The 21,581-nt window shown below is 44.5% G+C and overlaps 1 protein-coding gene across 1 annotated transcript; it reads left to right on the top strand.

The window, feature by feature from the left end:
- Positions 1 to 10,189: 10,189 nt before the first annotated feature.
- LOC116943180 (uncharacterized) lies at positions 10,190 to 13,259 on the top strand. Its single transcript, XM_032955811.2, has 2 exons — positions 10,190 to 10,374; positions 11,411 to 13,259. Exon 2 carries the CDS (start codon positions 11,432 to 11,434, stop codon positions 12,596 to 12,598), a length of 1,167 nt encoding a protein of 388 aa, XP_032811702.1. The 5' UTR covers positions 10,190 to 10,374; positions 11,411 to 11,431; the 3' UTR covers positions 12,599 to 13,259.
- The last annotated feature ends 8,322 nt before the right edge of the window (positions 13,260 to 21,581 follow it).

The following is a 21,581-nucleotide window of genomic DNA, read 5'->3' as shown; positions in this document are numbered from 1 at the left end:
TGCTTCTCTTTGCCTGCCTGCGAACGCACCTCGGATTGCCTTCAGATCCAATCGCTTTCAATGGAAGTGGTGATCCTCCGAATGCTCTTTCTGATCTTCTACGTTTCCGCTGTTAAAAATATAAAGAATATTATTATAAAGCACGTTTAAGATAACACTGGTGGTGCAGAGAATTAACTAGAGGCATATATAAATATATATTTTTTATTAGTTTAACTACTTCTTAAGGGGAAATGGTACACTGACCAACATTTAACTGTTATGAGACTTTTTTTAAATTAAGCCCTACCGAATTGTTAGCAACTCCTTCATCGATCTGGCTCATCTGCTAGATCGTATAGGTAGAGCTGTGATTAAAGGAGCATTTAAAATTAGCTGACAGTTTAATTTGGCTGAATATTTGAAACATCTATTCACAATAAAACTTCAGATAGTGTGCCACATCGCCTTGATTATGCTTTCGGACTGCAAACAGTGTGCCAAAAGTTGTACATTATTGCTGGCATGTGCAGTGAACAAACCACTGAATCGCATAAATCATACGAAAAGAAGACGACTAATTGTACGTGAACTAAAATATATATTTTTCATGCAATAAACTGCTTTAGCCATGAGTCTTCCTCCCTACTGCAGCTGGAGAAAGTGCAGACTAACTGTGATGACGTTATTTAACTTGGCCTCGTTTTCCGAAAGGCAAGCTGCGTGGTTGGTCTCAGAGGGGTCATTTTGGCATGGCCATCCAGAGCGCTCGTGAGCCACGTGGCCACAGGAAGAGCCCGCTGAGTGAAACTCGAGGCAGCGATGAGACAACTCCGCTGTGTCCTGGTTTTTTTAGATGAAATCACTGCTGCAAGCGTTAGAAAATAAAATCAGCTGCTATTAGTTCCATTGTTCGTGTCGATAGGTTATGCCAGGGAACCTGCCGTGGAGTAATGGTTCGCATTACTCGCAATCCAGAGGTCACCGGTTTGGTCTCCAATTCGCAGCAGTTGAAACAATGGACAAGTTTGTTTTTCAATCCCACGTCTTTTTCCCCTGCAGCATAAATGGGTTCACCACAATCATTCCATTGGCAGGTCAAGTGTGGTGGGGTAAAGTGTGGGTAACTTCCACCTCTTCCAAGACATCTGGCCAGCGTGAAAGGGTTGGCCAAAATACCCTCCACGAGAAGGAGCTTTAGTAGAGCCCCTACAGTGGAGACCCTTTTAGCAGCAGTGGCGGCAGAATTATATATGTGTGTGGGAGTGTGTGCTTTTGTCCCCAAAGAAAAGCAATTTATGAAGAATGTCCACACAGCAGGAGAATTTGGATATGGGCAATATCCTGTTTCGCTCTCTAGAGCAGCTGCAAGTGCTGCACAAGGACAAACCTAAAACAATGTAAAAAAATAATTCGAAAAAAAAATATTTTGAAAATTTTTATCCAAAAATAAATTGAAAACAGATGAAACGTTGATGACACAATGGTAGGTGCGTATGTCAGCGCGCACTGAGAGCTAGGAGCTGAAGCAATTGTCGTCACGACGTGCCTGCGACATTAAGTTAAACAGCGCGCATTCTCGTGCAGTTGCATCGCCGTCGATGCACCCTTAGCATCAATAAGCAGTCGAGGGCGCGCGCGCTTGCCAGAAGCGCGCCATTCAACAGCGGAGCGCTCCAAAAATATCACTGCCCTTTTGAAATTCGGCACTGGGGACAGCAGCCTCTGTTGAGAGCGCAGCTCGTATTTATTTGCTTTCACCATTTTACCAAGGACACGAGACAAAATGGCTTCAGCTTTTAAATATTCGGATGTAAAAAAAAATTGGACATCGTGCTTTGGAGACAGTGGCATTATTTAGCAAGGATTAGCGTGTGCAAGTGTTGAAATATTGCCGCTCACGAATACGTTGCTGAACATTTATAAGGTGTTTTTCAAGTTCCGTGATTTAGAAAATAGGAGGAAAAGCAAGTGGCCAATAATATCATCATCATTCGCAGCTGCAGCCATGTTCTTCCAACAGTTGGATGAAAGTCTCCCGATGTTGTTGCAATTCCTGGTTCTGTGATGCCAAAATCCATCTCAATCTTGCATATGAACTGATTTAATTAATCCTCTCCATTGTGATAGTTGTATAAGGTATGTTCCCTCCTTTCGCTGGCAATTTGTTACCAGTTTCCTCCATTAATTATCATCCAATACTGCATAGGTCCACTTACACTTCCCATCAGTCAACATGACATCACTCATTTTCATTTGTTCTCTGATTTACGTCAGTGCATCTCTCTCCCATAACGGTTTTACGTGTATTTTAATCTTTAGTTCAATGTTTTGAGATCCATTTGTCCACTAGTTGAATACCTTCTTAATGACCATTGATATATTGCTTTTAATATTCAAATGCAATCTTATAAAACCACTTCGCCATACTCTTCCTTATACAGGAGGAGACTCGTTTATCCGCACCAATGACGGGAAGGACGGCCGTGAATAATTCAAAATCACGGATAATCCCAAAAATATACAATTTTCGCTAATCTCTATGCTAAAAACCACAAATATAGAGAAATGTTTTTGTTTGAGTTAAGAAAATTTAGTTTGTTAATGAACAAAAAGAAATGTAGTAAGGAATTTATTCATCTTGTTTTTATCACTGAGTACGGGCTCAGTGAGAACAATTTCCTGCTCCTGAATAGAAAACTCGGCCCACTAAGTGGATCGCAGAGCCACGCCAATCAACATCAATCAAACTCCGCCCACTGTTGTAAACATATGCAACCACTGTACTGTAGAGGCGATCACGTGGATTTCGGATTTAAGCACGTGACTTGTTATAAACATTTACAAGAATAGAAATGTGTAACTGTTTTTAGAAAAGTCGTAATAATTTTATTGTTATTTTATTTTATTAATTTATTATTTTATTCTAATTCTACGTGACTTTACCGAAAGAACCAGAGAAGATGAATCCTTGCAGTCACGAAAGCTTTAAATCGAAATGTTTTTACATTAATTTGAGCTCAATGGAAACAACATTAATTATTAATGTATGTCAAAATCTCAGGTGCACGATTAATCTGCAAATCGGATCAACTGCATGCAGATAATCGAGCCTACTGTATCTTAATTTAATCGTTTTGATCCTGGTTCACTTTCAAGAATTTCCATAGATATATCCACACCCTATGTTGTTTCCAACCCCTCCTGCATGAATATCCGTGTTTTCATGAAACCCGTTGTACTGTACACGGTGTTTTACGTTCCTCGTACGCATGCTTATCCTCCCCGTGGTGTATTACAATGTTGTGTTTTCATGGCTTCGTCTTCGACAAATCTGGGGTGGTACATATTTTTACGATTTAGTATTAATGCCTTTATGTCTTCGATCCAAGTTTTCGGAAATTGTATTTCTAGTTTAGCTGTGGATATCCTTCTTGAGAGAGCATGTCTTCTTGCCTGTTTTCTCTTGCGATTTGTATTTGGTTCCTTTATGCCATCTAAGGGTAGCTGTTCCACTTTCATCATTTCTACACGCTTCATGAAGGCCTTGGTTTGTTAGAGCTATATTGACGATAATTTTACACAGAATCACATACATTTTCCAAATCTACAAAGGCTATGCATAACGTTGTTTATTAAATACCTTCATCGTTTATATAATCTGATCAATAGTCCAGTATGTTGGTTATGTGGTTAATGGTTGAACACCCTTTGCTAAAAGCGGGCTCCAAACTTACTTTTTGTCTCTGTAATCATGGTGAGAAGTTGATATATGTGTGTCATTGTGGACTTCCCATCCTTGGTCCATTTGGGGAATTTAAGTCGGTTACACTTTTTTTTTATATATATCGTCTTAAAACTCACCTGTTCTTCCAGGATGTCTCTGTGTCACATGAGCTTCATGTGAAGCACGTTGAGGCCCTGTTCAAATTGCGAAAGAGAAAAACTGAAAACTAACCATAGGTTTTACCCTTTCTGGCAATAAAATAGGTGTTAAGATGTTCAAACACCAAATATATACCTTTAGCACACATTTTTTCATTGCCAGAAAGGGTAAAAACCTGTTCTGATTTGACATACTTTGGTTCTGGGAAAAAAATGTCCCATAGATAGCGAATTATTTTATTATTTATTATTATAAAGGAATGCGTCTGCAATTCTTCAAATCAGTGTTGGATCAATTTTTTTAACATATTATTTTGCTTTAGCTACAGTTTTGTTTTGCCTCTGGTCAATTTAGACAAACGCTCTCCAGGTTAATTGTAGATACATGTTCATACAATCCAACACAACTCAGTACCGGTTCTTGTGAACAGGGTGAATGTAATGAACTATACCAAAGACTTTTTGATTTAAAGCTTTCGTGACTGCAGTGATTCATATTCTTGTTTTTTTCGGTAAAGTCACGTTTAAGGGAAACAATAAAGTAATAAAATATATAAAACAATTAAATTATCAACGACGTTTCGACTGCAACACAAGCAATCATCATCAGGTGTAAAAACCAACGACAAGAACATTTGAAAGAAGTGGCGGTTTGTATTTATTTATTTTGAAGCGTTAAGCATCACGGATAGCGATTTGACAGTTTGTTTAGATGGACGAGTCCATCTATGTTTGGAAAAGAGGAGGGGGGAGACGAAAAATTAATGTATGCTGTCTGAAAGCCACCGTAAGCGTGAACAATCAATTAAGACCCGAAATGGTTTCTCAAATCCTTCCAATGATTGCTAAGCCATAATCTATCTTCTCGGTTTAAATTGTCTCTGTGTTTGTATTTGTGGATAGCCTCATGAACGAATCTCTCATGGTAGCCAGATGGCTTGCAAAGAACCTCTGTCTGGGAGAAGTCAATGTCATGTGAGCCTACTGAATTATAACAGTGATCTGCCACGGCCGAGGTGTTGGTTCTACCGTGTTTAAGGTCTGCTTTGTGTTCACGAATGCGGTCCGAGACATGTCGTTTGGTTTGTCCAATGTAACTACCACCACAGAGGCAACTTAGTTTGTAGACACCAGGGTACTGTATGTCCGGAATCACATCTTTTACAGACGGAACCAGATCACGGATTTTATGTAATGTGTTTAAACGGACCTGGTTCTTGTGTTTATTCAAGATTTTGGAGATATTTTTTGTGATCCCCACAATGTAGGGTAAAGTGATGGTTTTGAAAGGCTCCTCAAGAGGGTCCTTCTTCATGGTTTGAGTGATAGCTTTGCGGATTGTATAGTCGGAGTAACCATTATCCTTAAGAGCTTGGTGTACGTGCTTGAGTTCACTCCCTATGTGTTCCTGGTCGGATATGCATTGGGCTCTATGGTGCAGAGTCTTGATGAGGGAATTCTTCTGGGATGGATGGTGGTGGGAATCCGGTTTCAGGTAAGCATCCGTATGGGTAGCTTTCCTGTAGATAGAGTGGCTCATTGAACCATCAGGTCTCTTTTTTATTAGGACATCCAAAAAAATGTAGCTTGCCATCTTTTTCGACTTCCATGGTAAATCTGATGGCTGGGTGTATGGCATTGATGTGGTCGAAGAATTGGTCTAGAGCAGGCCGGCCATGTGGCCAGATGACAAAAGTGTCATCCACGTACCTCTTCCATAAGGTTGGGCGCAGAGTGGCAGTCTGGATGGCGTCAGTCTCAAATTTCTCCATGAAAATGTTGGCTGTAACCGGAGACAGGGGGGAGCCCATTGGGGTGCCCTAAGTTTGTTTGTAGAAAGTTCCATTCCAAGTGAAGTATGTATTGGTTAAGCAGTGTCTCACCAGGGGGGGGGGGGGGTACCTCAGTGTTTAGTCCTTGATGAACCAAGTCTTCAATGATTGCGATGTTGTCAGGTACAGGAACTTTGGTGAATAAGGAAACTACATCAAAACTGACAAGCAGGTCGTCTGGGGACAGGGAAATACCCTTGATTGTCGATATCAGGTGAGTAGAATTTTGTACCGCAGAGGTGGTTTTTCCAGTGAAAGGCCGCAGGATTTCAGACAGAAAACGAGCCAGTTTGTAGGTGGGGGAGTTGATAGTAGAGACGATGGGACGAAGGAGTGTATCTACTTTATGTATTTTTGGTAAGCCGTATAATCTTGGTGACCTGGCAGCAGAAGGTTTCAAAGAAAACTGTTTAGTTTAATCAATTAATGCGGTTGAATCAGAAATTATTTTGTTGGTTTGTGTGACGAGGCTGTTGGTGGGATCTCTTTTTATTTTTGTATAGCTGCCATCGTCGAGTAATTATTTAATTTTGTTGTTATATTCTATTTTATCCATGATGACAGTAGCATTGCCCTTGTTGGCTGAGAGGATTACAATGTCATCCCTCTTTTTTAATTTATATAATTCAAAACGCTCATCACATCAATTCCATACACCCAGCAATCAGATTTACCATGAAGTCGAAAAAGATGGCAAGCTACATTTTTTGGATGTCCTAATAAAAAAGTGACCTGATGGTTCAATGAGCCACTCTGTCTACAGGAGAGCTACCCATACGGATGCTTACCTGAAACCGGATTCCCACCACCATCCATCCCAGAATAATTCCCTCATAAAGACTCTGCCCCATAGAGCCCAATGCATATCCAACCAGGAACACATAAGCAGTGAACTCAAGCACGTACACCAAGCTCTTAAGGCAATTGGTTACTCTGACTACACAATCCGCAAAGCTATCACTCCAACCATGAAGAAGGACCCTCTTGAGGAGCCTTTCAAAACCATCTCTTTACCCTACATTGCGGGGATCACAAAAAAGATCTCCAAAATCTTGAATAAACACAAGATCCAGGTCCGTTTAAACACATTACATAAAATCCGTGATCTGGTTCCGTCTGTAAAAGATGTGATTCCGGACATACAGTACCCTGGTGTCTACAAACTAAGTTGCCTCTGTGGTAGTAGTTACATTGGAGAAACCAAACGACATGTCTCGTGAACACAAAGCAGACCTTAATCACGGTAGGACCAACACCTTGGCCGTGGCAGATCACTGTTATAATTCAGTAGGCTTACATGACATTGACTTCTCCAAGACAGAGGTTCTTTGTAAGCCATCTGGCTACCATGAGAGATTCGTTCATGAGGCTATCCACATATACAAACACAGAGACAATTTCAACCGAGAAGATGGATTCTATCTTAGCAATCATTGGAAAGATTTGATAAACCATTTCGGGTCTTAATTGATTGTTCACGCTTACGGTGGCTTTCAGGCAGCATACATTATTTTTTCTTCTCCCCCCTCCTCTTTTCCGAACATAGATGGACTCGTCCATCTAAACAAACTGTCAAATCGCTATCCGTGGTGCAAACGTTTTATAAACAAATAAATGAGACTGCCACTTCTTTCAAATGTTCTTGCCGTTGGATTTCACACCTGATGATGACTGCTTGTGTTGCAGTCGAAACGTCGTGAGAATTTTATTGTTTTATATATTTTATTATTTTATTGTTTCCCTTCAACGTGACTTTACCGAAAGAACCAAGAATATATATACCAAAGACGTTTTCAGCACTTTTAATACATTTCATTATTCTAATTAATTTCATTAATGTAATGCACTGCTGAATTGTATCATATGCTTATAGCGCATTTCATGACCATGCTGGAGGCAAGTGCTAAAATATTAATAGAGTAACTTTTCAATGCCATTGTGTGTGTGTGTGTTTTGAAGGAAGTAATTCATTACAACTTATAGCCGTCACAGCCACCGACCAGACAAACTGCCGTAATAGATTGAGGAAATTCCCGAACACTTTCTGCAGTGGTCTGCGGCGTCGAGTCTGGCGCCGTCGATACTCGCCCTCATCTCGGACATTGTTTTCTTTGCTCAAAGCTCAATATCTCTCTTATCCACCGCTTCATCGTCTGAAATATCTTACCCCCAGTGTGGGGCAATTCCTGGTACATTTGCGATTACTTCAATGCAGTCTAAATACCTCTCTGTCTGTGTTGTTTTGACCGCAGGGTTAACTTGTATTTGTTTAAGCTCACAATTGCCTTTTTTTATATATTCGGCATCAATGCATTGTAAACTCAAATAAAGATAATGCCGGCAGGGTTGACCTTGTGGCACATGAGATGTTTTTTCTTTGCAAAAGGAGCATATTATTCTTTGATTATATATAGAAAGTGAATGAGTAATCTCGAACAAAAGGAAGCACCGATTTAGAGTGTCTGTCCGTAGAGTTCTCACCCGTGGTAGTGACTCAAATCAGACGCGCACCAAACAATACATCGGATTTGTCTCAATGGCCAGTGGATAAGCACATGCAATTTACTTAAACAAATAAGAACGCATTACCCCCATGAATTGTATTTATCTCTTAAGGAAATGAGTATTGTTTCAAAACACAACTTTGCTGACACCCATTGGCATACTGTACATTTATATAATCCGGGGTGGGGGAGGGTGCCTAGTCATGGTCCATAGATCACGCGCTATTAATGTTAGCCATGGCCGGCACAAAAACTCTGATGTATCCGTTTAAAGGGCAGTGCGTTAATCGCTGCGCTACTATCCTACCTACCTACCTCCCATTGAGCTACGCATTCCATGTTTATTGTCGAGGTCAATGCCTGCAATGCATCTGATTGACAAAGAGGGGCAATTGTTTTGAGAGATATTCATTTGACAACAGGTGCCGATTGTCATGCTTTTCGCTTGCAAGTTTCAGATTCACTGCAATACACCCGTCCTTGGACGGGCAAAAGGCTCGTCAATATATTTATCCATACATGAACTCACCGTCGTTGTCAACGTGGTGTTAACGAAAACTAAATGAGTATCACGAGTACAAAGCGAGGCAATAACGGATGTGGCATGTGCAAAATAATTGCGGCACAACATTCCCGACAGGTATTTTTTTTCTCTTGCTAAAATGAAGCATCGTGGGTTTTGAGTAATGCAGTGGACACAACCCACAAACCTTTAATAGTCGTGTATGTGTACATGCGTTTGTAGCGCAGGGAAGGAGGCATCGCTGGCTATCTAAAGCGCGTGTTGCAATAACGTGGCCCTCCTGCAAGATGGTCGGCATCCAGTTCAGCCACCGGAAGGACAGATCTGTGGCTGGGGCACAGACGAAAACATTTCAGACCCATATGCTCTTCAATCACGTAGAAAGTAGCCTAGTCGACTACTTTAAAGAAGTATACGCGGATCAACACATGTTGGTAAACCACCGAATCTGGCGCCTTGTTTGTTTTCCTCGTGCTTGGTAAAACATGTGTTTTTTTTAATCCGTGTCTACATTAGTCGTTTATTCACACCACAGTACGGTAAAACACATTTGCACCAGTTTTGATACGTGGCCCGGGATTGATTACACTGCAGTTGCCAAGCAAATGTGAAGGCTCGCACAATAACTAACCAAGCGTAACTTAAAGTTTGATTTAAAGCTTTCGTGACTGCAGGGATCCATATTCTTGGTTCTTTCGGTAAAGTCACCACGTAGAAGGGAAACAATAAAATAAGAAAAATATAGAACGATAAAATTCTCAACGCCGTTTCGACTGCAACACAAGCAATCGACATCAGGTGTGAAAACCACAGCAAGAAAATTGTGAATATTATTGTTTGATATTTTTATTATTTTATTGTTTCCCTTCTACGTGACTTTACCGAAAGAACCAAGAATACCAAGCGTAACTTGTAACTTATTTGCAGCGGTGGTGGCCTTTTGTGTTTTTAATTCAAGTTAAGCTAATACGCATCTTTACAAAACTCACGCAAAATACGACAAGAAGAATAGAAGCACAATCGAACGCGGCAATGTCAAATTCACAGTGCACGATATACATTCTTCAAACACATGTTGCAAGCCTATGCCCGCATCGTTACGGGTGTTTAACCCGCTCTGAGAGCCGCGAGGTGCTGGTGACTCATCCACCTGGCCAGACGACTCCGAGTGTCCGTGACCAGACGTGTGGTGGTGTCATGCTGCCTGGCGGGCGGAGCGAGTGGGTGGCCGTGTCTGTGCGGGGGTCTCGCGGCCACGAGCGATGGAATTAGCGGCATGGTTTTTTTTTGGTTCGAGCCGTGCCTGCGTTGCTGCCCACCCCCCCTCTCTCTCTCTCCGTAATCCTTGAACCTCCCCCTTCTACGACTCCCACAACTCTCCCCCGAAGCCTCCTCCATCCAGACGCTCCTCCGGATGCTCGTGTGACAGCCACCCCCACCTTTGCCCGGCCCTATATAATGATGGCAGAGCCGTGCTCGCTCAGGCGATGAGAGTTACGTTTGCGATTACGGCCTCCGAGACGGAACTCCAGAGAGAAGCAGAGAGACAACTGTGATATTGAACAACGCCGGTCTACATTCGTCTCATCCAACTCAACACAACTATTGAACGTTGTTTTATTTACTATATCTTGAGCTACCATACACACAGGTAAGAAAGCGGTGCTTATTACAAAACGTCACTGAGACCAAATATGTTGCTGGCATTAAAGTTGGCAGAAATACATTCTAGATTACTCTTTCATATATTGAGTATCCTTTAAGAAAATTACTTTTTTTTTAAAAATAAACGTTTAATTCTGTATGTCTAGCCGAATTGAAATTCTTAGAGTTGCCCGATAATATAATTGACAACCTGAGTACGAGTGTTTTTTTTTACTGTCATAAGCGTCTCGTCATAAATAGTTCACAGTTTATGCCTTTTGCAGATGTCATTTACGACAGGAAAGGCACACTCGTACATCAAATGCACACAACACTCGCGGATTTTTTGTAAAACTAACGAACGCGAAATCACCCGGTCGCTACAAATACAAGCTCGTCAAGAAACACCAACAGAGCGAGCCATGTATAATTTATCTTTGGGTTAATTTGCTACGTTGTTGATGAAACAATCATTGAACATACTGAACTCTCCTGACAATATTGTACATCTGCAATGGAACACATAAATTTAAGTTCATAACAAACAGCCCACACATTCAACGATTACTGCTCAGTAATATTTTGCTGGTAATTTTACGAAACTGCAAAATTGTATTTTACGCATATATATGTTCCTGTAAATCAGTGCGATATGTTTGCAATCGGAGAAACAGTCAAGCATTTGCGTATGAAACACGCTTTGAGTGCCGATGACTACACGACACAGGCCTCGTCAGACCTCCCAAGGGTATCAAGGCTTGAGCCTGGTCAGTACTTGGATGGGCGACCACCATGCGTAACAGGTGCTATCGGTTGTTGACAGCAGAGAGCGTTGCAGTAAAAATCACTAATGTCGTGCACCTCCACACCCCCGAGTCATTGCTAATCGCCTTCACCAACTTGAACTGACCAGTGTGGTGAAGTATGGTCAAATAAGCCCCCGCAATCCACACGGTCTGGGGAGGCCCCCGCGCGTGTATGCGAGTACTTTGGGTATCGGCAGCCTGTAAAACGTCTCCGAATGTCCACCTTGATCCCCGCAGATCTCAAGTCCCCACGTGACGATGCTGCCCCCTCCTCTGCTGCTGGCGGCCTTCTGCCTCCTGGTGGGCACGGCTGGGACTGCGACGGGCAGCCCCACAGCCTCTCTCTCAAGCAGCAGCCAGAGAGGAGCCCTGCACGGAACGTCAGAACAGCCGCCACCCCGGACCTTGGGAGCAACTCGGATCACGGGCACCCATCGCTCGAGCCGTCTCCTCCCTCTGAGCGGCGGTCCGCGTGCGGAGGCCGCTCCTCCGGCTTCTCGGCCGCCACCGCCGCCGGGCGGCGCCAGGTTGAGCTCGCGAGGGCGCAGCAGCAACAACCCCAAGCTGGTCTTGTTCGAGCTCGACGACGATGAAGACGACTACGAGGATCCTACTCCGGTCCCGGCGAGAAGCCCTCCCCCCGTGGCGGCGACGGAGAAACCGCCCCGGGTAAAGCCGGAGCCGCCCCGTCCACCGAAGACGCCGATCGTCGTCGAAACGGTCGACGACCCCGACGGAGACGACCCCGACGGAGACGACGGCGGCGACGGCGGCGGAAAGCAAGCGCCTCTCGTCCCGCCGCGGCGAGGCGACACAATTTGCGACTACGACCCGTGCCGGCACGGCCAGAAGCCCTGCCGCGTCCTGCAGCAGGAGACCGGCTGCCGCTGCGCCGGCGTCGTCGAGAACGAGAAGCCCCAGGCGCCGCGACTCCGCAAGGTGGACTTTGCGGACGACCTGACCGTGGAGGTGCAGTGGTGCGCGCCGGAGTCGCAGGTCCTCGACTATTACCTCCGGTACCAGGAGGAAGGCGACGTGAGAGATCACCGCACGCACCAGATCCACCCGACGTGGCGGCGCTTCACGCTGCGCGACCTGGTGCCCTCGAGCCGGTACAGCGTGTGCGTGGTGGCGGTCAACGCCGTCGGGGAGAGCGAGTGCGTGCGGGTGCCGTTCGAGATGCCGCGGGCGTACCGGGAGGTGGTCATGGCCTGCGCCCTGGCCGCTTTCTTCGCGCTGCTCGTGGTCATCGTCGTGCTCGCCGCCTGCCTGTGCCGCAGGAGGTACAGGGAGAAGAACCGGGTGCTCATCACGCGCTACAACAGCGAGGACCTGGTCAGCGCCCAGAATCCCGTGTTCACGGACGATTTTGCAAAGGTGGATCAGGTGGTCCACCTGGATTTCAGCACGTATGGCAAGGCGTGACGACTGCCCGACGGCACAGAGGACATTGAGCAAGAAACACTGTCTTTCTAAATACACTGTAGTCTTATTCCTCTTGGAGTTGTCTGCTCAAATGGCAGGTCCCTGCATCAAGTTCCCTCCATCTCATCCAATCGTTGGTCTCACATCTCCGTACAGGACAGAATGTACGTGGCACCGTCATCCGATGACGTTTAATGTCAAAACCAAGGCAACTTATTTTTATGGCTCGGTTCTTAATGGTGGTGGATGGGTAGGCTTATTCTTTCACCTAATTGCATTCAATGACTCAAGTAACTTTGCGTTGTTTGATGTGTGCATTCCAACGTTTTCACTGAAAATGCTTTCTTGCACGATTATGTAGTGTCTGTCTTTTTTAATGGTGTGGGTGTAATTTAAAACATGTTTGGAAAGAAAAAATGGATATATCTTTTGAAAAATGGTCAATGAACATATCTTTTACTTGCGTGGTGGTGAATTATGCTGTATATTTGATTTTTAAATGATGCCACGACTGCTTACTGGATTTGTATATATGGTACTTACTTAGCAGCTTATGAGTTCTAAGCGGAAGGTGTAACGGTTATTGAAAGATGTAAGTTATATTTCAACGTTTTGTATTTATTTGGAGAATTGACCCCATTCAATAAATCCTTAATATTTATTGTATTTTGTTTCGTGTGATTTAAATAAAGTGTTGCACATGCCATACACTCCGGTACTATTAAACGTGATGCTACCGTGGAGTGACGGTCAGCACAATGGACTTGCAATCCAGAGGTCGCTGCTTCAATTCGATGCCCCGGCGCGGCAGCTGAACAATGGGGCAGGTTTCTTAAATCACCCCACCTCTGTCCACCCAGCAACACAAATGGGTTCACCACAATTAGCGCCTGCAGGTCGCGTGCGGTGGGATAAAGTGTGGGTACTCCGACTTATTTCAAAATGTGTGGAAGAGCAGACTAAAAGGCCCTCTAATAGGGGCGATCGAGAGCTCCCTACAATGAAGGGCCTTCTTCCAGCGTATAGCCACCACCGCCCGGCTCACACAATGGTGCAAGTTTGTTAAATCTCTCCCACCGCCTGTCCACCCAGCAGTATAAGATGAGTGGTGCACCACAATCAATCGGCAATGTCGCGTGTGGTGGGGTAAAGTGTGGGTACTCTCTCCTCTTCAAAGACATCTGGCCAGGATGGAAGCGAAGGCTACATACACTCTAAAGGAGCTCTCTGGAGCTTTCTTCAGTGAAGAATATTCTGCCAGCATTGGTGTCAGCAAGCAATTTCAGACCTGCACCTTTATACACATGAGTAAATGGTAGCCAATTTCTCCTGCTTTTTACTCAAAATCTGCCAACAAGTTCTGGTCAGCAACGCTGCACTTAATTTGCCAAAAATCAAGCTTTGAGATTTAAAAACATACGTTTGACTGTCATGCGACGAACATTACTGTCATGTGGCAGAGCGGATGAGAAAGTGCTGCCCCCTGCCGTATGGACCAGAAGTAATTTGAAGGGATTTCGCAAGTAGGTCTGTGATATCCACCCTATATGGGCAGTTCTCCAACACGAAAGGTTGCACTCTCTGCTAATAATCCAAATAGAATTTTCCCCTCATTTCATGATGCAAATTAGCACAATTGGGATAAAATTGTGGAGAATACTTTTTCGAATCGTTGAAAAATGTCAAAGGTCTTCAAATCTCCCACATATATATAAAATAAACCTTTGAAGACATGGCTTCAAAACTAAAACAATATACAAACCTTTGTTTCCAAATATTTGGAATACCCAAGATAGATATTGTTACGTTTCATACTTTTCTAGTGATGAGCATTGCCTTACATACAAATCTGCCAAATTCGACTGTCTATCCCTTCGAGATGATCATTATTTACTCATGACCGGCTATAGAGTATACGTGATCTATATATATAAAAGGGAAATTTGTGAATGTGTGTCTGTTCGAAATGTTTAGCGTACTTCCCGACATGCAACAAACTTGAAATTTGGCTTGTGGGTAGCTTCCAGACTGTACACAATGCAAAACGCAAGTGAGCGGTGACGTCATATCTGTGATGTCACCCGCATGTGGCAGCGTGACGCAGTGTGCCTGCTGACGTCACACACCCTCCCCCTAAACCCTCCGCGTCGGCCGTGTGTATGAATCCAAGACAAGAATCCAAGTCCCGCGCGAAGCCGGGTAGTAAAGCTAGTATTAAATAAAGACGCGATACCGGGGCACGAAACAACAGACGCATTCACTCCGTTAATTGTACTCCGCCCATGCTCAGTCTAAGCGCTGTACGAATGTTTTCTCCACCTGGCATCACTGGTGGTTGCACCCGATTCAAGAGCCGAATGGCTCACAGGGCTACACCAAAATAAATAAAACTGAAATAAAACTCTTCTTTGGTTCTTTCGGTAAAGTCACGTAGAATGAGAATAAAATAATAAAGTAAAACAATTAAATTCTCACGACGTTTCGGCCACAACACAAGTGGCCTTCTTCAGGTGAAAGGAACAAACCTGTCGGGACGACAGAGCTACAATGAACGTTGTTAAGATTCGCAGCGTCTTTTAAGCTGTACGCTTTGGTTCTATTGGGTAAAGTCACGTAGGTAAAAAATAAAATAACAAAAATCACGACGTTTCGGCCACAACACAAGTGACCTTCTTCAGGTGAAAGGAACAAACCTGTCGGGACGACAAAGCTACACTGAACGCTGCTAAGATTCGCAGCGTCTTTTAAGCTGGTTGAGAGAAATAAAACTGAAACTGAACTCAATCCTGTAAACATCCAACGATTCCACGGCTGCAATGACGTCAATGGGAAGACGCCAAGTAGATCTTGATTATTATGTATGCGGCACCTGATGAGGTGTGTAAACATCGGTATTGGGGAGATAAAGGCGGTCGGCCGTGATAATGGCGACCCATCCCCTCGTGTGCTTCGATGGGCTTCATAGGTGCTCGCTAACAGCACTTGCCCCAACCGTATATTGAGGCTATACGGGTCTATGTGTTTATAATTTTACACGAAAGTGCTGTGAGCGTACGGTCCGCAAACATTCACGCGTAAGTGTTTTTGTCTTCCTCCTCCTGATTATTTGTACCAGTCGTAAACAATAGGGGCCACACGCAAACTACAAGCTGGTACATCCAATACATTAAGGGAGCCTCGATTCTGTTGGGAGGATTCTTGGGGAAATGAGGAATGCACGTGAAACGCATGGGCACACAACACACGGATGCAGGGGTGAAAACAATCGTGAGCAGGGTCGAGTGGTGGCGTGATACAGGCGTTGTGACGTCCTCTGGCGTCGAATGAGAGTCGAGGCACTGCGCGAATTTTGCAGTGGACGTGAAATCGCGGCTGATTCTCCGTTGCGCATGATTTTGAGTCAGCTATGATTTGGGCACTGCTGGATTCTGTTATATACTTGCGTAGTTAGGAGAGTTTGTGGAGTTTTGCCATTCATCCTCGTCCTTCTCTGCTGAAGGAGCTCACACTACACAGCAGTGCGTTTTACTCCGTGGGTGTCCATAGTTGGGATTGCATGGCCACAATCGCACTACTGTGGCTTTTCTTTAAAGAAGGAGACGGTGCATTGCGGAATGAAGGCATTGGATACTTTATGAACGCGATCTACTGTATTAGGGGCCGTCCATAAATGACGTCACGCACCTAGGGGGGGGTCAGAAATTTGTGTGACGAGGGGGGGGTGTGAGAAATGTGACGTCACATCAAAATGCGCAACTTTAAATAAATACAGACAACACGTTCTACTTAATTAAATATACTTTTTAATACATGTTTTCTCCTACAACATCAGAGCGCAGCACCACATTAAATACGCACTACAATGACAATAGTTTAAAGCAATTTGATGTTTTATTTTCAAAATGGAAATATGGTTAAGGGGGGGGAGGGGCAGAGCTTTGTGACGTCATATTTGAGGGGGGGGGGTCTGACATTTTGTGACGCCGCGTGACGAGGGGGGGGGGTCAAAAACCATCCAAAATCGCGTGACGTAATTTATGGACGGCCCCTTAGTCACGAAAACTTCAAATCTTGATTGGCCCCTTATTTTTTTCACAATACGGTAGCGTTCTTACGAAAAAGTGTGTATTCAGTACGTTGGTTTAAGCCTTTTACCACGCTAGGTTAGAGCATGTGAACGTTTTAAACACTTAAAAAAAGTATAATCCCTCGGTATAATTCTGACGTTACCAATAACTATCCAGCTCTGGACATTGTTGTTGGTGAAGTTTCGGAGCGATTCGATCAAGAGGGGGGAACAGGAGGTTGTAGTTTACGTGAAAACTTTGGACGCATTCATGGAACGTAGTAAATAAAATGGGTTGTAGTTGATGACAAGATAAAAAAGGGCCTTTCTCACTCCACTGCTGGTCAACAAAGGATTATCTCCTTACTCTGTGGTTCTATTCGGTAAAGTCACGTAGGTAATAGAACCAAAGAGTATGGATCCTTGCAGTCACGAAAGCTTCAAATCTAGAATGGATTCTCTCCTCTCCGTATCGATCTTGGGAGGGGTTTTTGTTGTTCTTGCTTACTTCACAATGAGCAGTGAAGGTTTGGCAAAGGATAAGGGGGTATAACTGTAATTGGTTCAGCTATTACTTGCCACTGATGTTAGCCGTGGCCGGGAATCTAACTCGGGGGGGGGGGGGGGGGGTGTGGGGGGTGGTCGTTGAACGAATATCGCTGGGGTGTAAAAAGCAGACTTCGCCAGGAGAGGGCGCAACAGCATCAGAACAAGTCAGTCTGCCTGCCGTCAGCGTGTGATGATGAGCTCCGCTAACACACACTCACACCTTGCCGTGGGTGGAACTCATCCTCTCGATAAAATATTTAACAAACCCGCGTTTATTCTTACAGTGCAGTATTGCTGGCTGCAGCTGCCACAAGACGTGTAGTGACACGCAGGAAATGGCTAATAAACCGCAGATGAGTGATGTCGCAAGCATAGGTACAAACTTTGGGGTTTTGTTTAATAAAAATGGTAAGAGACGCGACTGAATTTCATCATCATAATCATCGGCCATGCTTAATCCACTGCTGGATAAATGACTCCTCCAAGCTGTCGCCATACATCACGATAGCCGAGATGCAACAAATCACCCAGAAGCCACCCGCACACGATGGTTACGATCTTAGAGCTCCGTCTATTTTCGACCGCTGGCTGTCCTTTTCGAGCGACGTGCCCTGCCTCAGCCCGACTTTTGCTCACATTTAAATGTGTATCAACTGTGTATATTCGCTAATCAAGCACGTGCTACTATCTCTGTCTCACAGTGTTATGCCGAGGATGGCATCTATCCACGCTTCTTTGTGTGTGTTTAAGCTTTTGTTCCCTTCGCGTGGATTTGGCGATGACTGGTAACCAGCGGTGTCAAGATCGACCTCTGTGGAGGAGGCTCGTGAAGGACGCTGCTGGGCAGTTGGAGGCAGTCGCCCTCCAACAACATCGGAGGGCGGAGGAGGGAAGCTCACAACAACGAGCGGAGCGCCGGGCGGTTAAAATCCAGCAATTTGGCACAATAGGGGGCACACGCTGGTACAGTACATCTATCGGTCATCTCAATCAGTCAACCCATGGCACCTTGGTCTGTCCCGTGACTTGTCAGCGAGCTGTCAACACTTCACGTGGCCTCAAAGTGTACCTGCCCTGGCACAGGCACCGTGGTGACGTTACCGTCACCTCGTGGCGAATGTCGTGGTGTTGGTGTTGGGGCCCTCTGTCGGTGTCCGTTGTTTCTGATCCGTTATGCCATGCCTGACGCCCACTGGCATGTCGCTTCGCGTCATCAAGTCCTGCTTCTCAATCGCTCTCCAACCCATCCATGGTCACTCGACACTTTATTTCACCCTTTATGGTTCTGCTGTGCCTGCCATAAGCTGTCCGAGGTGTACACATGATGCGATTCTCCAATCGCGTCCTTTTCCTACCCCTCCTCATGTGCTGTGTACTTGATGAGAACTGTTTGTAGTAATGTAAGTAATCATTTGCAGTCTTTCCCAATACACTGGCAAATCAAAGTCTCCCCATGCAGTGTCGATCGTGTGGGGGGGGGGGGGTGTTGGGCCATACTTCACCACGTTGGTCAGTGTGGGGTTTGTGAAGGGGTAGGGGCGCGGTGTGGTGTAGGCCAGCACAGACATCACTCTGAAATGTTTCAGACATCACCCTCCAATGATGTTATCCTTGGCCAAGTATTGAACTCAGGTGGCCGGGTTCATAGTGCAATGGCTAAACCACTGTCATCATTCATTGTCTTTACCAGTCCGCTTCATCCAGCGGTGGATTGAGCTAAAATATGTCTGTGATTGGATGAATTTCGCACGTGTTGTTTGCGAAATACGACTTAAAACGTAATGATGTCATTCTAAGTGCATTGATTCCACAGGATGTACAGTGAGGGAAAAAGTATTTGATCCCCTGCTAATTTTGTACGTTTGCCCACTGACGAATAAATGATCAGTCTATCATTTGAATGGTAGGTTTATTTGAACAGTGAGAGACAGAATAACAACAAAAAATGTTATAAATTGATTTGCATTTTAATGAGGGAAATAAGTATTTGACCCCCTCTCAATCAGAAAGATTTCTTGCTCCCAGATGTCTTTTATACAGGTAACGAGCTGAGATTAGGAGCACACTCTTAAAGGGAGTGCTCCTAATATCAGCTTGTTACCTGTATAAAAGACACCTGTCCACAGAAGCAATCAATCAGATTCCAAACTTTCCACCATGGCCAAGACCAAAGAGCTCTCCAAGGATGTCAGGGACAAGATTGTAGACCTACACAAGGCTGGAATGGGCTACAAGACCATTGCCAAGCAACTTGGTGAGAAGGTTATAGCAGTTGGTGCGATTATTCGCAAATGGAAGAAACAGAAAATAACTCTCAATCTCCCTCGGCCTGGGGCTCCATGCAAGATCTCACCTCGTGGAGTTGCAATGATCATGAGAACGGTGAGGAATCAGCCCAGAACTACACGGAAGGATCTTGTCAATGATCTCAAGGCAGCTGGGACCATAGTCACCAAGAAAACAATTGGTAACACACTACGCCGTGAAGGATTGAAATCCTGCAGCGCCCGCAAGGTCCCCCTGCTCAAGAAAGCACATATACATGCCCGTCTGAAGTTTGCCAATGAACATCTGAATGATTCAGAGGACAACTGGGTGAAAGTGTTGTGGTCAGATGAGACCAAAATGGAGCTCTTTGGCATCAACTCAACTCGCCGTGTTTGGAGGAGGAGGAGGAATGCTGTCTATGACCCCAAGAACACCATCTCCACCGTCGAACATGGAGGTGGAAACATTATGCTTTGGGAGTGTTTTTCTGCTAAGGGGACAGGACAACTTCACCGCATCAAAGGGACGATGGACGGGGCCATGTACCGTCAAATCTTGGGTGAGAACCTCCTTCTCTCAGCCAGGGCATTGAAAATGGGTCGTGGATGGGTATTCCAGCATGACAATGACCCAAAACACACGGCCAAGGCAACAAAGGAGTGGCTCAAGAAGAAGCACATTAAGGTCCTGGAGTGGGCTAGCCAGTCTCCAGACCTTAATCCCATAGAATATTTGTAGAGGGAGCTGAAGGTTCGAGTTGCCAAACGTCAGCCTCGAAACCTTAATGACTTGGAGAAGATCTGCAAAGAGGAGTGGGACAAAATCCCTCCTGAGATGTGTGTAAACCTGGTGGCCATCTACAAGAAACGTCTGACCTCTGTGATTGCCAACAAGGGTTTTGTCACCAAGTACTAAGTCATGTTTTGCAGAGGGGTCAAATACTTATTTCCCTCGTTAAAATGCGAATAATCGCACCAACTGTTGTCACCTTCTCACGAAGCTGCTTGGCAATGCTGTGTAGGTCTGCAATCTTGTCCCTGACATCCTTGGAGAGCTCTTTGGTCTTGGCCATGGTGGAGAGTTTGGAATCTGATTGATTGATTGCTTCTATGGACAATTGCCTTTTATACAGGTAACAAGCTGAGATTAGGAGCACTCCCTTTAAGAGTGTGCTCCTAATCTCAGCTCGTTACCTGTATAAAAGACACCTGGGAGCCAGAAATCTTTCTGATTGAGAGGGGGTCAAATACTTATTTCCCTCATTAAAATGCAAATCAATTTATAACATTTTTGACATGCGTTTTTCTGGATTTTGTTGTTGTTATTCTGTCTCTCACTGTTCAAATAAACCTACTATTAAAATTATAGACTGATAATTTCTTCGTCAGTGGGCAAACGTACAAAATCAGCAGGGGATCAAATACTTTTTTTCCTCACTGTATGTACATTCCATCCTGTTTGTGAGCAGGATGAGTTTTTTGGGGAGGACGCATACATTTAGTTTAATCCTTCCTCGAACGTTTTTTAATTAAAATAAACGGCACTTGAATTGCATAACCGGTCATATCGACGTAGAGTCATTACCGAACATGAAAGTTGTTGGGCGTGTGCACGCCTAATGACACCATCGGAAAACAGAATGACGCGGTTTACTCACGAGCTGCCGTTAAATGTGTAAATTAATCTATACCTGTTGATCCTATCATAGGTAGGGGCGGTGCCGTGACGAGCACATTGCCCTTTGAACCCCGCGATAGATTTATTTTTTTACTCTCCCACGAATAACATTTAGCCAATCGTCACTGATTATTGTGTTTAGTTTGTTGTCCTTCTGAATCTCCGATTGGCACGGTTGGCTACGTACGGTGCGAAAGAAGTTCAACATATCTGAACTGTTCCTCTCCCTCCCCTTCACCAACCCACATTGACCAGTATGGCGAAGTATGACCGATAAACAACATGGAGAGACCTTCCATGCCGTAACGGATTGACAAAGGGTGGCTGCTGTACACTAAATCCCATTATAAATGCACCAATATTTTTACGATGATGTCAGCCGTTTATGAAAATGTGTTTGATAGCTAACGGTAAGTGGCAATA

This window comes from Petromyzon marinus, chromosome 17 (genome assembly GCF_048934315.1).
Source record: "Petromyzon marinus isolate PM22_M1 ecotype Great Lakes invasive population chromosome 17, UKy_Petmar_22M1.pri1.0, whole genome shotgun sequence".
Lineage (NCBI taxonomy): Eukaryota > Metazoa > Chordata > Hyperoartia > Petromyzontiformes > Petromyzontidae > Petromyzon > Petromyzon marinus.
This window is presented reverse-complemented; position numbering and strand designations above follow the sequence as displayed.

Coding starts and splice junctions, on each gene's coding strand:
- LOC116943180 (XM_032955811.2), top strand. CDS start 11,432: ATGCTGCCCCCTCCTCTGCTGCTGGCGGCCTTCTGCCTCCTGGTGGGC.